The sequence below is a fragment of the Rhagoletis zephyria genome, unplaced genomic scaffold, assembly GCF_001687245.7.
Source record: "Rhagoletis zephyria isolate East Lansing unplaced genomic scaffold, Rhagoletis_zephyria_1.1 Rzeph_scaffold_05616, whole genome shotgun sequence".
NCBI lineage: Eukaryota > Metazoa > Arthropoda > Insecta > Diptera > Tephritidae > Rhagoletis > Rhagoletis zephyria.
In genome coordinates, this window is record NW_016162699.1 from 16,009 (window position 1) to 41,224 (window position 25,216).

General features: G+C 33.4%; 1 protein-coding gene across 1 annotated transcript in view; it reads left to right on the top strand.

Annotated features, from left to right (window-relative positions):
- The window catches only part of LOC108372308 (MOXD1 homolog 1), a gene marked incomplete at its 5' end in the record, with an annotated part of 33,180 nt that extends 15,819 nt beyond the window's left edge, over positions 1-17,361 (top strand). Inside the window, 8 exons of the mRNA XM_017627978.1 lie at positions 9,188-9,381; positions 9,922-10,023; positions 10,095-10,258; positions 10,362-10,577; positions 10,695-10,897; positions 10,986-11,086; positions 16,460-16,626; positions 16,957-17,361. Of these exons, the coding sequence (XP_017483467.1) occupies positions 9,188-9,381; positions 9,922-10,023; positions 10,095-10,258; positions 10,362-10,577; positions 10,695-10,897; positions 10,986-11,086; positions 16,460-16,626; positions 16,957-16,995 (1,186 nt within the window). The remainder of the gene's footprint in view (positions 1-9,187; positions 9,382-9,921; positions 10,024-10,094; positions 10,259-10,361; positions 10,578-10,694; positions 10,898-10,985; positions 11,087-16,459; positions 16,627-16,956) is intronic.
- Between the last annotated feature and the right edge of the window lie 7,855 nt (positions 17,362-25,216).

A 25,216-nucleotide genomic window follows, 5' to 3' on the forward strand; every position in this document is an offset into this window, starting at 1 on the left:
ATGATTTTTTTTTTTGAAGTTTGCCAACATTTTAAAATCATATAAAAGTGAAAATAAAAAAATGAAATTGTTCGAAATTGTTGTTGCTTGAGATTGAAAATGAAAATGTGTGTGTGAGTTTGTGAGTAAATTTAAAAATTAAATTGTTTGGAAACGTCAAGAATTTGAGAAATTCCTCTCAGCGGTTCTACCTTACTATATTTTTATCATGATCAAACCAATGTAATTGTCATAGATATATAGATATGTCGATAATTAAAGGAAACACACTCCTTCCGGTGGCCACATAATTTGGGTCACGAGCTGTACATAAATAAATAAAAAAAATATAAAATAAAAACAAAAATAAATAATAATAGTAATATTTTGGCGCTCACATTTTTTCTAGGTGTTTGCGGTGAGCATCCTGATATTGAAACACAAACGGATTTATGAAAAGCTTTTTAAAGGCAGAAACAAAACGTTTTCTAATTTCGATGGAACCCAGGCCCCACGTGGTATTTAGTAGGCACCTTTAACCACTCGGCCACAGCAGCTGATATACTGTACACTTCCATACATATGTATTAGGGTAATTGACTCGGTTTATCCAAACCGGTTTCAACCGGTTTTGAATATTTTTAAGCGTTTTTTTTTATTTATTTTTGACATCTTGATTTTTCGAATACAGAGTAAATCGGATTTTTACAATCGAATAAACCGAGTTTCATCTAATTTTTAACCGACTTAAAGAAAATGAGGTTATCAATTCGTCGGATTATTTTTTTTTATATATGTTACCACATAACTTTGCATCACGTGAACCGATTTCTAAAGGTGGTTGCTCAACGGTGGTCCCATACTAGAATTATTAACAAAAACCAACATAACCAACAACCACATGATCAAGTGTGAATTGCAGCAGAATGGCTGCGGTTGATTGTGTTGGCTTAACAAATGAAAAAGTTGGAAAAAAGCAACGATAATTTACAAGGCGAACTTAGCACAGTGCGTAGGCAACTTTAGGCGTGGCACCTCCCCATACAAACGTAATTTTTACATACTGCATATCTCAGGAAATATTTTTGATATAGTTCTGGAGCTTTGTACGGAGATATATTAAATCACTTCCATAGTCATGGAGGAGGGCTGCCACTTGTTTAAAAAATCAAATTCAACTTGAAGTAAGGGAATTATTTATTTGAAAATTATGTTTAAAAAATGGATGCCAAGAGGCTTTAAAAAAAGTTGTTTGAAAAGGATTGCCACCTGTTGGAAAAGTCTGAAAAATTAAAATATGGGTGTCATACGAAAGATTATTAAGAAACCTGCAGAGTGAATATTTACAAAAGTATTGCGTTGTTTTACAATGGTTGCCACCCGTTTAAAAATTAAAATCAATTAATTTAATTAAATTACTAAAATATGGGTACCAATCGAAATGTTTTTGAAAAGGGTTTAAGTTCTTAACTAATGTAGGAAGGTTGCCACCTGTTAACAAAATCAAATGTCACTTGAGTTAAGGGAATTAGGTAATTGGAATATGTTCACAATATCGGTGTCGGAAAATAGGGGTTTAATCAGAGCTACCACTGAATCCGTCGTAGTCCAAATTTTCGCGAAATCTACGGAAATGCTATCACTAAATGTGAATAGATACGAACGAAGCATATACTTTGAATGCATGCGTTCATAGCAAGTCGGATTCAGTGATCGTATTTTCGTAGTTTTTACGAATGGTTTCAGCGATACAATTACATTGTAATTAAATGAGTTATTAGATATTAATCGAAAGAGTCTCCAAAAGGCTTTATTTCTAAGCTGCATATGTATAGACGGTTTTTTTCTTTATATGAAAATGAGTAACCGTTTTTTTTTAACTGTAATTTTTCGAATAACTCGAAAGTCGGGTTTCGAAAAAACGGCGAATAATCGAACACCCTAATACATATTATGCACAAATATGTATAAGCACGAGGGCATACTTAAATCTTTATGCAATACCGAATAAAATGCATAAGCACAGATATGTATGTATGTCCTGTATGTCCATAAGTATGTGGGTATGCTTTCTCTTTTTGAAAGCCGTACCGAGTACTTTCATAATGTAATAAATACAATATAGTTTATGAGGCCTTGAGAACAAGAGTAGCGTAAATATGTCGTATGTACGTACATATCGTCGTTTAAAGTACGAATCCGCGTATCAACAAAATGCAAAACCGCGTATCAGCAAAATGCAAAACCGCGTATGTGAGGTTGCATAAATTATTTTCTAGAGAGTAAAAACACTCATATTTCCAAATGGTTCCCTTTTTTATAAAGCAATCGCATTTCTGGCTGGTATATTTCAAGACAAAGGGATAAGGATTGAGCAAGAGCTTGTGTCAGCAAATACAATTTTTGGAAACAAATGTCGGTTACACGGTTTTGAAGAATGACGATACGCGATTTTGTACTTTAAACGACGATATGCATATGGGTCATTTTTAACCAAAGTGCTTTTTTTATCGATATTTGTCGCTTTTGTTGTCGATATTTATCGATTTTGTTACCGATATTTATCGATTTTATTATCGATATTTTTATCGGTTTCGTTATCGATATTTTGTTGGATGTTACTATCGATTTTGTTATCGATAGAGTGTAAAAATAAAAATGAAGATAAAGGAAAACAGAATAAAATAAATGTAGTTAGAACGAACAGGAGTAGAGGTAGAGGTAGGGATCTACATAGAAAGGAGACAAAAACATAACCTTAAGCAAAAGCAGATGAATGTATGTATGTACATATTTATGTATATTGGTTATGAGAAAAAAAGAGATACGTAACGTAAGTAGCACTTCTTCAGTGTGGCCCAGGCGCACGTACTTTTTTTTTTGTTTTATTCTATTTTTGCCTATTATAATATTGTCGTGATATTAATATTTATTAGATGTTTTGCTTGCGTAAGTGCATTGCAGTTAAGAAGCGCAAGAAGTTATTGATCGAATGACATAAGAAATAACAAAAAAAAGCAATTATTTTGTGTTTTTAATGCCATTTCGTTTCTACCGAAAAATTCAACCTTCTCTGTGTCCTCTATGCACAAACACTAAGAATAGGGCGATAAGAATGCAACATTTTTTTATAGAAACGAAAACGCCATAAGTGAATTTATCATTGCACCATGGTAAGTAAGGCTAAATATTTGGCATTCTTGAAAATATTTTACAAAAATGCAAAAATAAGAAAAAAATATATTTTTGAAGAGGCTAAAAGCAGTCTCGCATTCTGCCCAAATTTTCACGTCAGTACCCGATTTCAGAGGATAAATCTATCAATCCTCAAAAAAATGATCAGTCCAGCGCCTTCGTCTTGACCTGCGGGCTGTGTTGGAGCCACAGCCGCTAAACTTAAACGTAGAATACATGATATTGTTAAGATCACATTCAAGATAAAAACGGTACATGAAATATTCCTTTTGATTGTATTGAATTGAATTTAATAAACCAATGTGCATTGCAAAATATTAATACTTAGCAATAGAGAAGCAGATCCACATTAACTTCAACCATACCGTCGTTTAAAGTACAAAACCGCGTATCAACAAAATGCAAATCCGCGTATCAAGATAATGCAAAAACGCGTATGTGAATTATGTAAATTATCTTCTAGAGGGTAAAAATACTCATATTTCAAAATGGTTCTCTTTTTTATAAAGCAATCGCATACCTGGCCAGTATACTTCAGGACGAATGGATAAGGATTGAGCCAAGAGCTTGTGTGAGCAAATCCAATTTTTGGCAGCTAATGCCAGTTACGCGGTTTTGCAGAATGACGATACGCGGTTTTGTACTTTAAACGACGATATGTACCATCAGCTTATAAATAGATATATGCCGTGACGTGTATCACTACTTCGATTCAGAAGAAATTTGTATTATATTTTATACTAGCCTGGGTCCCCGTATTAGTATTCTTCTTCGTGTTCGTGCTCGTCTTCGCATTATCTTCGTATACAGCTAGCTAAGAATTCTGAAACAGCTCTCTTCTCTATCTCTTGAGTCTGATATTGCGATACCTCATATTTCATGTGCATGATGAATTAAGTTCATTTGATACCCATATTTTCAATAATTTCTTTAACTTATTAAAGAATTTGAGTTTTCCTTCTGAAACAGGTGGCAACCCTTTTTAGTATTCTAAATTTTAAAACTAAGGACATCTTACCACCTTCGTTTCACGCCATATTTTAATACTTCATTTGACTTATGCTAATTCTAATTTTAAAAAAGGTGGCGACCCAATTCAAAATATTTTAAAACAGAAACCTTGTTAAAACTTCTTCGACTGACACACATATTGCGATACATATTTAAATTGTGTATCTAATTGCCTTAATTGAAGTTGAATAGAATTTCTGAAACATATGGCAACCATCTTAAATAAAGTTTAGAAAGAAACATTTTTAACCCATGTCAATTTATACCCATATGTACTTTAATAATTCATTTGACTTATTAAATAATTTGAGTTTAACTTTTTACACAGGTGGAAACCCTCTTTAATGTTATAAAGGCTCAAACTAAATATTTCTTAATACTACTTTGTTTGAGGATAATATTTCAATATTTCATATCATTGAATTTAATTCGACTTTTCAAATAGGTTGCAATCCTGTTTAAGATATTTTTAAACCAAAACCTCGATAAACCTTTTTCGTCTGACACTTGTATTGTGATACATATTTAAATTATCTAATACTTTTAATTCAAATTGAATTGAATTATAAAATTAATACATGCTGTTTGGAAATAAAGGTTCTTCATTTCGATTTATATTTATATTGAATTAATTTATTTAACCTGTTGCTTATATTGAATCTAACTTTAAAGTTGAATCTAACTCTAACCTCTTTCGTCTGACGTTCATATCAGGATATACATATCAATTGTCTGCCCTTTTTAAGTCGAACTTGCTTTTTGAAATAACGCATGTTCAAAACCATTTCGATCGATACTCATAGCCCGAACACAGTGAAAACGACGAGCTACGGACCACAGCTGTCAAATTATTGTAACACGTATTCTCATGATTCATATAGTCTGTTCCTTTGAACTTCGGACTAAAACCTGTGGAACTGTCAAACTACAATTTTACGCTCTCAAATGAGAGTAAAAGGAGAACAGATGCAGAAGTGCATAGGAACGCAAAAAGTCATAGGAAGTGCATAGGAAGTAAAAACGTCAGACGGTTTGTTTACATGTCATTGGCACTACACTGATTTGGCTGAAATATCACTAAATAATTAATAAAATCTATACATATTTAAATATTTCGTTGTTTACTTCCATTTTATAACAAATATAAGGTTCTTTGCTTTCACCGCTTTCTGTTTTTGTTTACACATGTAAATCAGCTGATCGTTTGACACTTTTCATGAACTTACAGGAAAAAAATCTCCGGACTAAATCCTGTAACTTCTGACTAGGAACAGTTGCTCAGTTANTAATACAAGGATCGATAAACTGACAGTTGTCTCTCTCGCACCGCTCCCTTAGCAGTGGCACCGTGTTGCTTCTTTGCAAATTTACATGGAAACAGTGTAGCTTTGGTGTGAAATAAAAGTATAAGCTTTTGTGCAATATGTTTATTTGTATATGCATATGAAGCATATTTAACTGATGAAAACATAAGCATTGGATGTTTACATCAATCTCATAGTAGTCTTATTTTAATTTTGAGTCATTTTGCAGTTTTTATACGGCTAAATAGCATATAAATTACGTAATTCACGTAGATATATCAATATTACGTTCAACATTTCGTTTAAAATGCCAGATTTCCTGCAAATACATTAGAATTTACGAAAGGAATTTCACTACTAATTGCCTACTTTGCCTACCTTTCTACTACCATTTTCGCAACAAGGGATTGCATTCTTGCCCTTTCTCTGTCCTTCGTAAATGCAACCTTTTGTAAGGGAGTGTCAAACCGCAGCTGTCAATAATTATCTAACCTTGTATTATTGAATCATGACGTATTCTTATGTAGATAAATATTTTGTCGACGACCGGGCTACGCGACGATTGTGGTTGTGGCCAGATCTATTTCTATTTTTCTATCGCGCGTTCAAAAAAATCGTGTCGCCATCGACAAAGCGTTTAGATAATGAAGATTACAAATTGGAAGCTGTGGCCCGTAGCTTGTCGTTTTCAATGTGTTCAGAACTTTATAGTGTAATAATTGATTTAACTTAAAAATAATTTCAACTTATTTTTTTTTATCAGGTGGCAACTCTTTTTGAAAAAATAAGAAGTTATTGTACATCAACAGAGCAAGCCCTTTAATTTTATACGTCATTTTGTAAAATCGAACGAACGGTACCGATCTGATATGACGAAAAAATTTTCGTTTATTATTATATGTACATATGTATGTACATAGATTACATAAAGAAAAAACAGATCCACATTTACTGCAATCAACATATGTTTGTACGTATGTATGTATTTACATACATACCCTGTGATTTGGTTATATTTATATTGCGCCATCTGTTACTCAAAAGCCGAAATGCCTACACAAACATACGTTTTGTCCTCTTCTCTCACTTTCAGAGCAAGCACGTGTTTGCAAACTGATGACTGCAGATAACGAAGAGATTTTGTATAGAAAAGCATTTATGCTCATATATTTGAATAAAATAAACATACTTAGAAGAACCAACCAATAAGAAAATTTGCAAATTTTTTCAAAAAATGTTTGCCTTAAAGTGCTCAATATTGGTTGAATTTATATAAAATGTTTACATATTACTATTTCTATTGCTTCAAAGAACCTATGTCCCGTAAATGAACGTTATATCTGTAAATCATAAGTTGCTAGAGCACTTTAATATCTACCGTTGTTTCTACGACAGAAACCGAATTGGTTACTTACAAAAATGAATCTGTCGATAGGTTTGGAATTTTATCTTTCAAACGCCGCCTTTTTCTTTTAAATCGCTTCATTAGTTCAGTCCTTGTGCAATAAACGTTTTCATGAAGCTCTAAAATTTACAACTACAACATTTGAGCATAGCCTCCATATCGAAACGGAAGAAAAATACCTGGCACTTTGTTTGGAAATAACTTATCCACATTATTGAAAAACAGAGATTTTTAAAATGCTAGGCTAGAAAACCATTCTTATAAGTAATAACTAAAGAACCCCCCGATTAGTTTTCATTTGAGGTGAAAGGTAGCAGCAGACACATAGCTGCAAAAATATGAGTATTTTTCTTAATAAATACTAAGGCCGTTTGCTTCATGTCTGGTTAAATGCTCAATCAGGACTTAATCGCAAGCTTCCTCAAAAAGTTTTTTTTTTTCAAAGTCGCTTATTTGTCAAATAAGTTCTGATAAATTTACGGGAAGTTGACGTACCGATTAGCATCAAACCAGGAGTGTGCTTTTCTACTTTTCGCGGATCTTATCTTGCGTCAAAAGTTAAGAGTTGGCCAACGTTCGTTGTTTCCGTTGACGCAAGGGTTGCCATTCTGGCGCTCTCTGTGCAAATACACACAATCCACTCAACTACCAGTTTCTTCCTTGAGGTGTTCTTACACGATATGTATTTGCATCTGTAAATGTGAGTTTTTCAATACGTATGCAATAGCGTATGTCCGTCAGATTCACAGTGTTTATTTAACTATTTAAAAATACGTTCTTCGAAAACTAAATAAATTAAACTCAGATGATTCTATATGAATTTCTATTTCGTATGTAAATGCATCTGCTTTGTACAGAAGCAAATCTAATTTGCCTTTACACGATATGTTGACATTTCCATATGTAAAAAGTGGCATGCACACATGCAAGTACATCTCGTGTAAGAACACCTTTAAGCGGAACGCTGGCGAAGAGACGAAGTGGAGAATGAATGCTCTTTAATTATGCTATTAATATAATAGGTGAACGATTTGTACCATTTTAAGTAGGTGCAAATTTGGTATCTGCTTTTGAAACAACACAACGTGTGCTATTTAGATTGCTACGTAGCAACTATACACCTAAAATGCTAATGTTAAGGTAACAGGGCAATTCTGGCTACGATAGTAAAAAGTCTTGCGTAAGACAAATGAAAGACAGATGGCAAGATAGTTCGAAAGTCTTTTGTTATCCAAGCACAAAAGTCTTAGAAAAAAGGTCACTCATTCACCACCCGTTATGAAAAAATATTTTAAGAGAAAGCACTTGTTACCACTCCAACAGTCGCAATGGCCGAGTGAGCAAAGCACAGGCGTGGAATTCAAGAGATCCGAGTTCCAGTCCTCGGGCAGCGCAACTTTTTTCTTTTTGTTAAATTTACTTTTTTTACATTATATTTAAATATAAATTTAGTTTTATATTTTATTGTTTTAAAAGGAAAAATATATTTTTTTATTTCATTTAATTTTCGGAACTTGTTTTTTCTTCTTTCAATTAATTTTTTTCTGCCGTTAGCTTAATTTTCTTCAAATTTTTTAATTTTATTGTTGAAAAAAATATGTCTATTTAATTTTTAGAATTTTTTTATTTTTTCTTTTAATTCACTTTATTATTTTTTTGTTAATTTAATTTTCATACAGTTTTTTTAATTTTACTGTTTTAAAAGGAAAATATATTTGTTTTATTTCTTAGTTTTTAGTTTTTATTGTTTAAAAAAGAAAAAAGAATTTATTCAATTAATTTTTAGAATCTTTTTATTTATTTCCTTTTTTAATTATGATATTTGTTTTATTTCACTTAACTTTAAGGATGTTTTTTTTTTTTAATTTTTTTTTGTCTTTTATTTTTATTTAAATTTTTTTAATTTCATGGCTTTGTTTTAAAAACAAAAATACTTTTTTTGATCTTATTTAATTACGCATAACGCGTAACACCTCCTCGTTAGCACATCTTTCAATTAGTCTTTCGAAAGACAGTAAGAGCTTTCAAAATTGTTGCCAGAATTACCTTGTAAATATCCGTGGCGCTTAAATGGTCAAGGCCCGACCGTGAAATGTAAATAAATTTGAAAAAGTTTAATAAACAAAAATACTATTTTAACCATCTCGATGTGATGAAAAAAACAAACATTAAAAAGCGCAGTCTGTAAAACATCATTCGCTTGATGCAATTGATGTGCCACTTTTACTTTTTCTCCTTTTGCTTTAATGGAAATTTATTGTCTCAATTTTTTCACTTTCATTTTTTATGCCAGCAACACCAATAAACCGCTTGTACACCACATGACTCTCTTCGAATGTTCGACAAAATCATATCCAGGCTCGGATCCACTCTCTTGGGAGGTGTGGGTGAAGAGTAGCGGCGCGGTGTGCAACAGTAATTTATTGACCCCACATGACTGGGACTCTTGCATCACGCCAGTGGCAGTCTGGACTATTGGCTCAACAGGTACAAATACAAACATAAGTATATACCCAGTAAGAACCCTATCTGTTAACTAATGCGTTATATACGCCTAGTGCTACAAAAAGTTTGTGTGAGAAATTCAAAAACTTTCCATCATTTTACATAGGGCTGCTGGAGAAATCTAACGCATAATCGTTTCAAGTGTGAGCAGTTTTCTCTTTCTTTTACTTTCTTTTATATGGAATTCGCTATTATATAACCTACATATAGTGGTCTCTTTTCAATCAAATATTATTATGCGATTAATAACGTGTTATATAACGCAAAGAACGGCATATGGATATCGCTTATATGCAAATGTGTTGGTTTTTATTGACAATTTTGTAATTGTATTTGGAGAATACGTTAGGTCGTTCCTGCTGGGTACACATATAGTATAGTATGCGAATTAATTGCTTCTTGGAAGTACAGAATTTTTAAATTTACGTACACCTCCCTGTATATGTACATACGAGTATAAGTTCGTACGTGTACGTAATACTTTTTCAATTTAAATATTTGCACATTTCGCTTCTTTCACAGGGCAATTTTTACCGCATCATGTCGGAATACCTGTGGGCGGAAAACAAGGCGCTAAGTACTACATGCTGGAAATACATTACGACAATCCACAGGCTCAACAAAGTGAGTAAATTCTTTCCGGAAAATGCTGTGACGAGCAAATATAATTTTTCACTTTCACCCTAAACTCGCAGTGGTAGATCATTCCGGCTTTCGCATACATTACACCAATCGGCTGCGACAAAACGATGCTGGTATTATGATTTCTGGCGTTTCAGTCTCCGACACTCAACTGATTCCACCCGGCCAGAAGCTTTACCGCAACATTGGAATATGTGGGCCATCCTGTTCAAGCGTGGTAAAGTTTCTTGCTGCCATAATGGCTGATAACAACAACAAACTCCTTTATAAAGACCACAAATTACTTCATACTAGCTTATTATATTTTATCTACTCGGCAGATGTTTCCTGCAGACGGCATCAAAATCATATCCGGCACACTCCACTCTCACCACGCCGGCCGCAAAATGGCACTACGCCATGTGCGCGGCGGCAAGGAGTTGGAACGTATAATCGAGGACGACAATTACGATTATAACTACCAACAGGTGCGACAACTGGAACACGAAGTCGTCGTACTCCCGGGCGATTACATTATTACTGACTGCGCTTATGAGGTGAGCATTTCAACCCACTACCCACGAACAGTCGATGGTACATACATAGATGGAAGCTTCTTTGACAGACAAATTGAATAATTTATTGTCGCTTTACTTCACTAAATTTACCCACAGACGATGAACCGCAAACATCCAACCTTCGGTGGTTACTCAACCAAACAGGAGATGTGTCTGTCCTTTATCACTTACTATCCACGCATTGACTTGGCCGGCTGCTACAGCATGACACCAGTGCGAGAGTTTTTCGAGACGTTTGGTGTTTATCAATTTTATTCGCTTAACATGACAGACGTTGAGAATTTATTCCTTTACAATGGGTGCGTATGCATATCTAAATAGAGAAAAAATTGTGTACTTGAAAGCGCGCGACATGATTATTTACTTGTTTGTTACTTTCCATTGCAGTAATGTGTTGGACTATATACCGAATACTATTTATGCAAAAACGAAGAAGAATCCTGTTAATATGACTGATGAGGAGCGGCTGTATGAAGAATCATTGCTAAGTGAGTTTAAAAACATTTCAAAATATTCACTCAATCATTGCACTGTTTAGTTACACTGATTACCACTGATTCGAATTCTGAGGATAAAAATACGTGACTTTTGTTTGAAACTTTTTTCACGGAAGTGCCGTTTTCAACCCCTATATGGCCTTCGAACGTCAACTCGTCCTGGACTGCTAAAACGGACAAAAATGTATTTATTAGAAAACGAAAAAGTTAAATCTCCAAGTCGGGAATGCTACATCTTTTGGTCATATTACCAGGGTTGACAATGTTTAAAACATTTGTTTAAAACAATTGTTTTAAAAAATGCGGAAAACCCACCTATACTTTAAAACACGTTTTAAAACATTTTGTTCTAAACTCGTTTAAAACGTATATAAAAAAACATCAATCATATATATAATAGGATTTGTACTTTTCAAAAGTTTTATTTGCAACATAATGTCCCTTGTCGTCCGAATTTTTTCATCCGCCCGTTGTGAATACACGGAAATGATGAGTGAGCCGGTTCGGAGAAAAAGAAACTAATACTAAGGCTGAATACATTTGAGATAAATTGTAGACACTTTCAATGGCAACTCTGAACTCGGGGATTTCCCAAACTACAAAAATCCCCAATAACAAAACGAAAACATAGAAAATTAATGAATAAGGTATATTTCGCGATGGTACTTTGAGAACTAGCACAATCTCAATAATACACAAGACTACTTTTTTATTTATATAACGTTCGTTTTAACGGTTAACATTTTTATTAATTTCAAATAGATATTTTATGAGTTCTTCGATAGATTTGATTTCTACCTACCCCTAATTTCGAATGTATTAAATTATTAAAAGTGTTTAAAACAATACTTATCTAAATATGTTTGAGTCATGTAAATTAAAACATTTACGAAACTTTTTTTAACATGTTTTTTCTTTTTTAATAAAACTCGGTGTATTTGTCTTTTTGAAAAAAAGAACATGTTTTTTCCAGCCCTGCGTATTACCGACGTACGATTTAGCTCGGATGTGGGGTGAACTGACTGGAATTTATTTTTTTTTAATAGGACCTCGATTTTTGTGCCACAGATTCGGGTTCTGCGGAAAAACATCCATAACTTTTGCCAGAAACTTTTTTATTGAACGGACTTCCTGTAAAAATAAACCATTTCTGGTCTGTCCGGAATGTGTCAGTCCGCGGGGAACGAAAAAATATGAATTACTGAATCGGGGATGCTGTATCTTTTGGTCCTATTACAAACTTTAGGTTTCGACCTGAAGTGGAACTGGAAATTCTTTTATTGAGCTGAACTCAAATTTCTCAACTTAACTAACCACTATGTGACTGCCAAAATGTATAAAACTGTACAAATGTACAAATGGTGTGAAGGGATAGCTTAATAGCTATAATCCCAATTAACTAGCTTGCTTAAAGTATGCCCCAATTACATGTGTTGACGTAGAGAGAATGTTCACCTTATATAAAACATTTTTGCGGCCAAATAGGAAAGCTAAATTTTAAAAATTTAAAATCTAAAATTTAAAAATTTTAAATTTTAAAATTTTAAAGAACTACATATCAAGGTACCCTGGAAACAATTTCAACCCTCAATTTTCTTCCCTTCGCCGATTCCTGTTGCTACTATTTCGGGGGACCTTACTGAATATTTTCCATAAAAAGAGAGCAAAATCCGTCGGGCGCTTTTTATACCCGAGTGCACTTGTGCACAAGGGTATATTAATTTTGTTCACATAACGGTTGTTTGTAACAGCCAAAACGAATCGAGATAGATATAGACAAATGTATACATAAATGCTCAGAATGAATAGAGAAGTCGATTAAGTCATGTCTGTCTGTCCGTCCGTCCGTGTACACGATAACTCGAGCAGAAATTGAGATATCTCAACGAAATTTGGTATGTAGGTTTCCATTTATCCAAGGTAGGTTAGTATTGAAAATGGGCGAAATTGGACTGTAACCACGCCCACTTCCAATATAACGGTAATTTTCAGAAATACGAAAACCGCGATATTTTAGTAACTACTGGAGATTATTCAATCAAAATTAATATTTACAATAAGTTTTAGACGAAAAATAAGAATATTATAAATTTTTGGAAAATGGGCGTAGCCACGCCCACTTATGGTTACATGTGTATATCTTAGGAACAAACTTGGCACAGTTGTTGGCCTTCGTACAACATGCCAAATGGCAGAAAATTTTTAAAATCGGACAATAACCACGCCCACATCCCACATAACGGTAAATTTCGAGAAATACAAAATCTTCGATAAATCAGTAAATATTGAAGCTAATTTATTCAAAATTGATGCTTGCAACAATTCGTAAACAAGAAATACGTATGTGATAAAATTTCGGAAAATGGGCGTGGCACCGCCTACTTATAATCACATATATGTATCTCGGTAACCGTTCTACCAATTTCTACCAAACTCGGTATGGTTATTGTGCTTCCCATATGAAAGCAAAACGTTGAAAATTATTGAAATCGGACTAAAATTGAGGCCGCTTTTCATATAACGGTAAATTTCAGAACTGCTTGAAACTTCAAAATTTAAGGATTGTAATTTACTCGAAATTGATACGCCCCTGCTTACCATATAGCGGTAGCTTTCGGAAGGGTGAAAGTCATATATTAAATATTTGCGCCGGGTATTTAATGTTCGGCTCCGTCCGAACTTAGACTTTCTTACTTGTTTTCTATGGTAACTTTTACTAATTCAAATATTACACAGGCCAACAAAAATTTAAAAAAATTTTGTTTCCTTAAATGTTAAAGCTGTTTTCGATAGCCTCTTTTGTGCTGATTACGAATCTGTAAGTATAAAGTTTCCAGTTTCCAGTTAAAACGTGGTCAATCACGTTTTTACAATATTTGAGAAGCTCTTGCAAAAAACAAAAGGTGATAGAACCTTCCACTTGGGCTTAAACTAAAGCTAGAACTCTCGACTACTATCCTTGAAAATACCATTCGTGCACCTTGACTTGATGGTAACTTATAGTCATTTGTTGAATAGCAAAAACTGATTTTATCGAAAACAGCTTTAACATTTTAGGAAACAAAATTTTTTAAAAAGTTTGTTGGCCTGTGTAATATTTGAATTAGTAAAAGTTACCATAGAAAAAAAGCGCCCGACGGATTTTGTTGTCTTTTTTTGTAAATGTTCAGTGAGGTCCCCCGAAATAGTAGCAACAGGAATCGGCGGAGGGAAGCAACTTGAGGGTTGAAATTGATTCCAGGGTACCGTGAATCTCGTTTATCTCGTTTGCCAAGAAAGCCCTGAATAAACCAAATTAAAAAAAAATAAGGAAAACAAATACATATTTTTAATTTATTGTAAATGAATTTTTTACTTTAAGTGCTTAATTGTTTTTAATACAGATGGTAAGGTTTTAGATATGTATTTATTAAATTAATTTTGAGTTTTTCGTGGCACTAAAAACTACAGTATATCCTTGTGTTAATTATAAACTCTAAATAAAACATGAAAAGTAAATAAAAATAATAATTAAAAAAGCAAAACAAATGCGAAAAGTCCTTTTGCATATTTTGGTTGTTTTCAGTGCAAATTTTTGAATTTTTTAGCGCACATTAATGCGCATAATTTCGATTTTTTATTGAATAAAAATCCGGGCCTTAGTAATGAGTTAGAAAGCCTATGATTGATGTTTTGTTGGTGAAAGGTAGTTAGTGCTCTAGAAAAGATAGCCTGATAGCCGGTTTCTCGAAAGAAGTTTAAGTGAAAATTTATTTTTTTCTGTCAGTTTCCATATTAAAAACAAATAAAAAAATCGTTTTTGACTTACATTGCTTTTGTGAAACCGGCAGAAAGTAATTCCAATAGATAATAAAATAATCGAAAAGGCTTGAATAAAATTATACTTTGCCGCGTTTAACCTGGTGTATTTGGATTTGGTCAGAATGTATTTTGCCTGTTTGTGCATATGTATATACATACCGCACACGACCTTCAAATGTGACACAACTCAAAATTTGGTATTTTTGAAATTATGTGTTAAAAATGTACCCAGAGCTTTTATTTATCTTTAAACAAAAGCTGGATCAAATTTATGTTATAATTTGTTGAAAAACTTAAGGTAAAGTCTCCCTTGACCATATGATTGGCATGTGCTACGAAATAGTTTTTCGCATTTTCTGACGAACGTGTTATTTTGAGTTGTGTTGGTTTTTTTTTTTTTTAATATGGTGTGCGGTATGAATTTATATACAATGCTTAGAAATGATATCGAACAATATTAAGGGTACTTATATATACGCGCAAGTTTCATATTTGGGCATTGGGCAACTCTGCGCCACGTGTTTCATGAGGACAATTTTATATTTTATGCAATTTCTGACATTTAGTTATTTGACTATAATTTATAAAGTTGAACAATTGAAACTCAAATTTGAGTAAATATTTAAGTCTTACCGCAGTTATTTTGAAAAAGCGTTGAGCACAAACCAAAATGAATGTAAACAAAATAGCTGATTGAGGGTTGCACAGCACAATGCACACAAAATAAAAATGAAAGTTTTCATTAAAATAAATTAAATTCATTAACTTTGCACATTTCAGTCTATTATTTTTAAAAATTTATAAAAATAATAATTATCGTTTAAAATTTGAGATTTGGATAAGAATAAAATAAATAATTAATTCCAGCAGTTATTAAATATTCTTAATTTTTGTCTATAGCTTGGCTTGTTGATTGATAATAGAAATTTATCAAATAATTATATTAATAGTGTAATTAAAAAGTCACAAATAATTGAAAATGATCAATAATAACAAAATAATGNCCCGGCTTATCATGTAGCGGTAGCTTTCGGAAAGGTGGAAAACATATATTTAATACTTGCGCCGGGTATTTAATGTTCGGCTCCGCCCGAACTTAGACTTTCTTACTTGTTTTTTAAGTAACTAATTCTAAATCATTAAAAAGGTGGTAATATCGGTATTTGATCATTAAATGCTTATCCAAAAAAAACATGCCTTAATTAATAATCATTATGAGTATTAATCATTATTTAACCGGACTGGTATAACTGAATACGTTTTCGATTTAAAGGTTATAATAAAAGTTATAATATTTTGTGTACTTTATTGTATTAAACTGTCGAAGTTAAATAAAACAGGGCCTGAATAAATCGTTTTTTACTTGGTACAAGTCTGGTCATTTTCGAACTAGTTCGGTTTCAGTCAGGGAATTCTAGATGTAAACTAGTATTTTTTCTGACTCATTTGCGAGGGTTTAAAATTGCACAGTTTGCCCAGTTTGCGAGAGTTTTGCGCTTTTAAATGAGTACACTTATCAATAGCTTAATAATGGTGTACCAAAATTTTCCTTTTTTATTCCAGATAAATTAATAATCTCGGATCCCGTCGAGTTTCATGATCGCACTTTTCTGTCCCACTTAAAGCAGCTACCATGGTCTGAGCCACTTTTTACGAAGCGCGTTGAACAGACCATGATCACTGGAAAGCATATGACTTTCTGCAGGGTATCAAATGACTCCGTGTCGATAGTAAGTATTAAAAACATATATGTATGTAGGTATATTAAGTTCGGTCAATTTGTATGGGAGATTTTTTCAACTGTAAGCGTATAGCATAGGAGGATTCTACGTGTAATTCTCAGGGACCCTACCGATCGGTTTCGTGAAAAAAGTTATTTTGTGACTTTTATTTTTTTAGAAAAAAGTTACTGTTATAATTTAATTTTTATTTTTTCAGTCAAACAATAACGGTTAAAATGTGACTTATTTTTTCCGGCAAAAATAAAAGGCTTAGCTTAATAACAAAAAAGCCCTAATTCCGAATAAAATAAAGTGGGTACCAATCGTCTTGACTTCTAGGTTTCAAAAATAAATAATTTGTTGATATTGGGGTTCTAACTCAGCAAACGAGACCAAAACTAGCTGCCGTTTGATGCCCGGGATAGCAAAATATTAAATGCCAATTCTTAATGAAAATCCGTGGAGTTTTTCTTTGAATGTTTTGTATGTAATTAAATATAATCAGGAATTGATTTAATAATTCTAGTTCTAGAGAAGTCAGCAGTATACTGGTTATTTAAAATCATTTAAAACACGTAGCCTATGTGACATAGGACATAGGAAAACCTCAGCATCAGCCTTGACATCTTCACTTTGCAATTCCAGCGGTCCGAATTAAAACAGTTTTAATTAAAACACAAATTAGGAAATATATCATTAGTATATAATATATCTTATAAATGAGATAATTTTTTTAATGATTTTACTTTTCGGAGCTTTAACGATTTTTTTTCTGGGGTTGCTAATAAGGGGTCTGAAGTCAGTTTTTCGAAACTCAAAATGGCGGATCCAAAATGGCGGTCCTTTTTTTTAAATGATTGGATTTGTTCTAAACCCGGCACTCGAGAGTTTTTGGGGTCGCTGATTACGAATCTGAAGTAAATTTTTTTAAATTCAAAATGGCGGATCCAATATGGCGATCAAATAAAAAAAAAACTAAAATTAAAACGTTGATACTGAACGTTTTAAACATTGTCAAGGGTTAAAACACGTTGCCAGTTTCTGGGGTTGCTGATTACGAATCTGATGTCAGATTTTCAAAATTCAAAATGGCGGGTAAGAGTTTCAAACAAACCCAATCATTTTTTTAAGTTGGTCGCCATTTTGGATCCACCATTTTGAATTTTGAAAATCAGATTCGTAATCAGCAACCCCAGAAACCCACTCGAAACATGTTTTAACCCTTGACAATGTTTAAAACGTTCAGTATCAACGTTTTAATTTTAGTACTTTTTTTTTAGTTTGATCGCCATATTGGGGCCGTCATTTTGAATCTAAAAAAATTAACTTCAGATTCGTAATCAGCGACCCCAAAAACTGTCGAGTGCCGGGTTTCGAACAAATCCAATCAATTAAAAAAATGGACCGCCATTTTGAATATCGAAAAACTGACTTCAGATTCCTAATTATCAACCCCAGAAACCCCCTGGTAACAAGTTCCAACCCATGACAATGCGTAAATCGTTTAGTATTAACGTTTTATTTTAATTTTACTACTCTCTTTTCGAGAGCTTATTTTCGGGAACTAGACCCATTCTAATTGTCCAAGACAGGTGTGTAATTAAAGGAAAGTTCCCCAATAATATCAGAGGAATTATATGTAAAAACCACATTTTTAGCTGCATTTTAACATGTCAAGAAAATAAAAAAATTGAGAACATCAGCGTTTTTATAAAAAACCGACCAGCGCGACCTCTAAGAAAACTTTTTTTTCAAAATAAAAAAATACATGTCTCTTTTTTTATCACAAATAACAATAATTTGAGGTAGTGTTTATGAATTTCCAAAAATAGTGTTTTTATGAACCACCCTAATGTGTATGGATGTGTATAACAGGGATTGGCATTGGTTGAATGTCAACTGTTTCATACTCAATTATACTGCTGCTTTGTATGACTGAGCAGCGGCGTTGGCTTAGTAGTATCGATACCTAAACGAAATTAGAGGTTGACTGAACACCAGCGCATAGCGTGCTGTCTTGCAAATACAGCCACCACAAGTGAACGATACTTATAACCAGTGTTGCCAAACATGGGCTTTTCCTTCCAAAACTGGTAGGTTTTTTCCCATTTGGTATGTTGGTAGGCTTGATTGGATTTTGGTAGGTTTCGGGACTACGAGTAATAGTTATTTGAGAAAAATATGAAATATGTATCTCCAAACATTTGAGCAATTTTTTTTACATGAATATTTCACCGGTGCGTTCGTATAACGGCGGCCGCAAACATGATTCCTCAGTACAAACGTATACCCTTGTTATTGCCAATATACAATACGAACATCCATATATACTTTATGGCGTACTTGGACCAAGATTTCAGGAAAGTCTGCCAATGGGCTTGTACCTAACCATATTCTGGCCGGAGATCTTCGCAATCGAAGTCTGTGCTCGCGAATTTTATCGTAGAAGCGAGTGAGGCCAAAATAAATATTATGTATACATCGGCGTAGCCAGAATGAAATTTAGGGGGGGCTCGACCCTATTAAGCTGGCATTTCAGGGTACTATTTTATATATATATAAGGAAAATTTGAAAGTTAGGGGGGGGGCTCGAGCACCCCCCTGCCCCTACCTGGCTACGCCCATGTATGTACAGTATATTTTGCTTTGCTGCCTTTATGCTTAAGTGCACATTTAAGATACCTACCCCAAAATGTGCATCAGAGACATTATTTTAAACATTTATAAGGAAACTGCTCCGATAGATGCATTCAACATACCTGCACATTGGCGATACCTGCCTTAAAAATTGTGCAACTAGTATCAATTATCAAAGAAAGTATTACGTTTACCTGCACTGACCCTACAATTACCTAATTTTACAATCTTTTATTTATTTTGCTCATCTCGCGGAACAACGAAAATGGCTATCAATTTATGTAGTTATATAGATAATTAGATACTATTCAGTAAAAATTTCGCTTGCAGTAATTTCTACGTGGTAAGTGCTTCTCCATTATTTGGATTCATAGGGATTTGGATACCTTCCTCATTGAAGTAGTAAAGAAAATTCGCTTAAGTGCCTTTTTCGGTTAAGTGCACACGTTTTTCGTGAAAAGAAGGATGTGCAGCTAAGCAAAATATACTGTATATGTAAAATATTCAGGCAGCGTTAGAAGCCTTAGGGTCTTTTAAACCGGCACACTGTGTTCTGTTTTGGGAAAAAATTGACAAAATAGCGACACAAACTAAACGGCATTATAAAGCCCGAATACTGGTGAATACGGGAAAATTATTCAGATTCTTCAAAAACAGTTTCCCGACCTTGAACTCCAAGGTGAAAGTTCAACTAAAAAAAAATGTATATATAAAAGCAAATATCTAGCGATCGAAAATTAATAGAGACCTAAATGAAATAGTATTTTAAACTCCAAGTATTGCTGAAAAGAGCCAAACTGTTTCGATTCGTCAAAAATAAATTCCCTATCGTAAATTCCGGGGTCAATGGTCAACTAAAAAAAAGACAAATTTTCTGACTTAAACATAGCTAATTGTTTTTTAAATCGTTTTATGCGATATACATACATATAAATGCACATATGTATGTGTGGTGGGTCATATCTATATATTTTTACATACACAATATCACATCTATATACATACACTGCCGGAACAAAGTATTGGCACAGCAAATTTTTCACAACATATGCAACAATTTTCATTCTAATATTTTTACATACACAATATCACATCTATATACATACACTGCCGGAACAAAGTATTGGCACAGCAATCGTAAATCCTGTTTTGTTTGTATAACTTGTGTTTGTTTTTGAACTTTCTAAAAAGAGAAGTATTTTGGCTAAGCAGTTACTTAATTTTGAATGATTATAACTTTTATAAGAAAATATTTATTTCACTATGATCCTGTAAAAACAAAGCAACCTAACTGATTTAGCGCTATCGATAGTGCTATCGATAGTTTTGTTTTTTCGAGACTATCGTGAATATTGATAGTTTTTCTGAAAACTATCAAAACTATCGATGGTGTGACTATCGATAGTTTGACACCTCTAGTGCTGATCTTTTTAAATAGTCTAAGGTTGGAGCGATTACAATAAGGATTTATCACAATATACCTTCTTAAGCTGCAACGCGAGTATCTCCGACGAAATAATAATAATATAGTCACTTGACAAGAATAAAGACGTGAAAAAAAATTTGCGAAAAAGACGCGTAAACATGGATTCAACCTCATTCCGGAAAAAACTCTTTGGGGAATTCGTATACTCGCAAACATAGTTGACCGCGAAAATAAGTCTTCTTCGTCTTTCTTCGCCGACAAAGAGGTTAACGCGTCTTTTTTTGCCCTCGCCTATGTTAAGGGCCGGTTACTCAATGTCTGATTAACACTACGGTTAAACATAGTTATCGACGTCAATAAAGATGCCTGACTGACGGTTAAACATAGTTATCGAGAATATCGACTCCCTGTTGTATGCATGGAGTCGAACACGTCGATAAAGATGTTTAACCGCAGATTAGTGTTAACCAGACATTGAGTAACCGGCCCTAAGAGTCCTTCTTCGCCAAAATTTTTTAAGCGTCTTTTTTCGCGGTCAACTTTTGAGCACGCGTCTTTATTCGTATCTAATGACGATTTGTATGTATGTACAGTAAAATGAATCGTTATATGTAGTTAATTTGTTTTTATTGTACTAGCTGTGTTTTAGTTTTACTAAACGTTATGTTAGCTATGTTTTTAAGAAATTTGACATTGAAAAAAAAATATATTAAAACTCAAAAAAATGTTTGGTAGGTTTTGGTTGGTTATAGTAGGAAATTTTGGTAGGAAAAAATGTGTCTGTGGCAACACTGCTTATAACAGCTCATACTGATACCTACTTCGGCAAACCAGGGCTCGAATCATAACATACGTTATCGTATTACTCGTCACGTAAAAACACATATTTCGCATTATGACACACGTGAACGTACTCTTTGTCCCATTCAGCTTATACTGCCTGACGTATCACGTAATATTCTTTCGTATCGTTTTCGATCCATGAACGGGTGTTACGATTCGAGCCCTGTACTCCAAAAGATCGTGCACGAAACTAGCAAACTCGGCAGTTGAACGGTTCCGAAAGCATGAGAGCTCATCATTTGTTGCAGAAGTCGTTTGACTTGTTGCTGAAATCACGACGAATGTGGTAAGGGTCCCTTACTAAGGGGTAATTTATTGTCTCGTATGCATGTATGTATGTATGCATTTATAGCGCGTCTACCATTCAATTGCTTTACTCTCTGTTGGCGCCAAGAACGTGTTGGCAGGTTAGTTGTGAGGAATGTGCATACGTACGTATGTATGTNCATTACTCGTTGATAGTTTCCAGCAATACTATCGATAGTGTCAAACGCTACCATCGATAGTACTATCGATAGTCAATGTAATGTTAAAAACTGTTCCAAATTAACAGGCACGGCATCGAAAAACAAAAAAAAAACAATATATTGAAAATATAAACACACGTAGGGCCGTTTTCTTAAGTAACTTTTAACTTTAAAATTCACTTTATGTTTAAACATTGCTTTAACATGTATAGTTCTGTCTAAGTAAAGCATTTCATTATCAAATTTTATTTATTTATTACATATCTATTACTGAAGCTTACAATTAAAACTAAAATTATGAGCCTAGTAAAGAAAGCTTCTTCTTATAATCTATAACACATGGCAACAAAAATGGGAAAAAAATTGTTGCGGAAAATGTTACAGCTGTTTTTGATTGACTTGTCAGTGCTGATTACGAATCCATGAGCATAAGGTTTTCATCAGCTCCGGATTTTGTGAAAAACGAGTCCATCAGGCTAAGGTGCAGGGATAGTAGCCGAGAGTTATAGCTTTAATTTATGCCCCATTTAAAGGTTCTATCACCTTTTGTTTTTTGTGCTAGTCTTTCTAAAATATTGCAAAAAAAAACGATTTTTTTTAACTTTGACCTCGTTTTTCTAAAAACTTGGAGCTGTTGGAAACTTTATGCTTACGGACTCGTAATCAGCATAAAAAAGCCTATCAAAAACAGCTTTATCATTTGCCGCAACAAAATCACTGTTGCCTTGTTTAATTATTGCTTATTATAAATTTTCAAATATGATATCCCTGCAAGAACAGTGACTATCATTTGACAAATCATTTGAGTGGCAAGACTGATAGATATTTCTGTCACTGGCTACCTACAAGTTTCTATCAAATTCTAAAGGGCAGTGTGAAAAATCTGATGTAAACATTTGTGTACATGTGCTCTTCCGTCTTCCTCCAACTTATGGCCTTATTTAATCGACTCTTTTTAACCAACGCAAAATTTGCAAATGTGTTAGTAAGACAAATGAGAATGTGTTAGTTTCCATCACACAATTCTTGTAGGGATATTTTGTTTAAATTTTGTAATATAATTTTTCGATTAGTTTACAGGCAAGAAACATACAAACATCAAACACCGATAATAGAACTGCTTTACTTCAGACATAGCCTTATGGTTTGAAGCAACATTAAACATAAAGGGAGCTTTTCAATTAAAGCTTGCTTGAGAAAACGGCCATTAAAGGAGCAATCACAATGAAAGTATCACTTATAATAAAAAATTGACAAACTTAAAAAACTGACGCGCAGCTACATGGAGACATTATAAATAAAATCGGCTGTGCTAGAGGTTTTAAACTAGAGATAGTCAACTAGTGCTATCGATAGTTTAACCTTTTTTGAGAAAAACTATCACTACTCATCGATAGGGGCAAAAAAATAAAACTATCGATAGTTTGACACCTCTAGTTCACTTGTGGTGGCTGTATTTGCAAGACAGCACGCTTTGCGCTGGTGTTCGTTCATCCCCCGTTTATAACGTGAGTAGGCTTAAAGTCACAAAAATAGCACCCTTTGCCAATCTCTGGTGTATGAACATTTATGTGTGTATGTGTCAACACAATTCTCTCTCTATACACTACTTTTCATTTGATTTAAATACGTTTTTATTTTATACAAACCCAAATATGCACGTCTTAACTACTTCCATTAGAAAAAATTTTTTTTAATAAGTGTGTATTAACATTGCGTAGTAATACATATTTTTTGATTTTACTATGCGTTATTTCCCTCAGCGTAGTATTTATTTTTAACTCTTTATTTTCACGAGGAAATTTCATTGAAACTTGAAAATTACTCAATTAGATTAATTTATTTTGATCTCTTTGGTCAAATTTTTACATGTATAAATAAACAACACCTTGGATGGGTGATAATTATAACTTACCTAATAAAAAAGTTTTACCTTAGCACTTACAAGTTATTTTTCCTTTTAATCACCTTTATATTTGTAGTTATTAACCACTTCCTTTAACACTTAAATGCATACCTTTTTATTTTGGTATTTATGGATTTTTTCAAAGCCTAAGTACATTTTTGCTTACGAATTGTTCGGGCCAGCAAAGCAACAACCCTATTACTATCGCACCTGAAAGACTTGTCACGAAAATAGCACCCAAGTAAAAGTGGAAGTATTCCAACAAATCGATTGAATTGGTATACAGTTATTCATATGGTCATTTCATATTCTAGCAATTTGTTATACGAAAAGTTTGTACGAGTACGCTTAACCTTTGCCCATATACCTAAGTGAATCAATCTTCAGCTAGTTAGGAAAATAAAGGGCACGAAGGATTCCTGGAAGGAGAATTTCCTGAGGACCTTAAGAACTTTGAAAAATCTTGTCTACAACAATATTTTGTCTTTGACTTTTTTATTTTTAAAAAAATGGGATAACGGTTATTTTGGGTCCCTGATAATTCTAAGTAAGTTTGCCAAAAAAACCATGGGTCAAAAATCAATTTGGAGTTTGTTAAATTGCGAAAAGGGGTTTATTTTACTTAGCTTTATTTGCACAGAAAAGAGGGGGAAAATACCTTTCCTCTGATACCTCATAAGACTAAATTGGAATAGCTTTGGCCCAGTTATTCAAGTTTTTCTAATCCAATCTTTAAAAAAAGTCACAAAAGACGAAAATCTCATTACGATTCCGTTTAAAAGATTTTTTAATATTTTTATGCAAATTTTTTAAGCCTAAACTGTTTTGTCATCTGAGGGGATTTTTTTTCAAAAAGTTCTTTAAGAACCTGTTTTTATGCATAGGAACTCCATTTTTGGCGGTACATAATTTCAAATAGGCAAAGCTCACGTAAATCTTAATATTTTTGGGAAATATTTTAATGGACGTCTTCAAATATAATGAATTTTGTAAACCCGGCAGAAAACCCGAACCTTTGTTGGTGATGCAGTCTAAGGTATGTACATTAGGGTAGTCCAAAATGCATGTGAAAAAGTAAAGTCGGAATTTTAATGCCCCCTAGGATTGAAAATGAAAAAATAGGGGTATATTTTTTCGGAATAGAACAATCCTAAGGTTGGCGAATGTACATACATACCTACATACATATGTATGGATCAGAGCTGTAAAATGATTGCATCAGTAGGATCTGCATTCACTCCGCATTCGTTTCAAAATTTTGATTGTTTGATTGTATAAAAAAACCTCATTCCTGAGTGGCTTAAATTATTTTGAAACAAA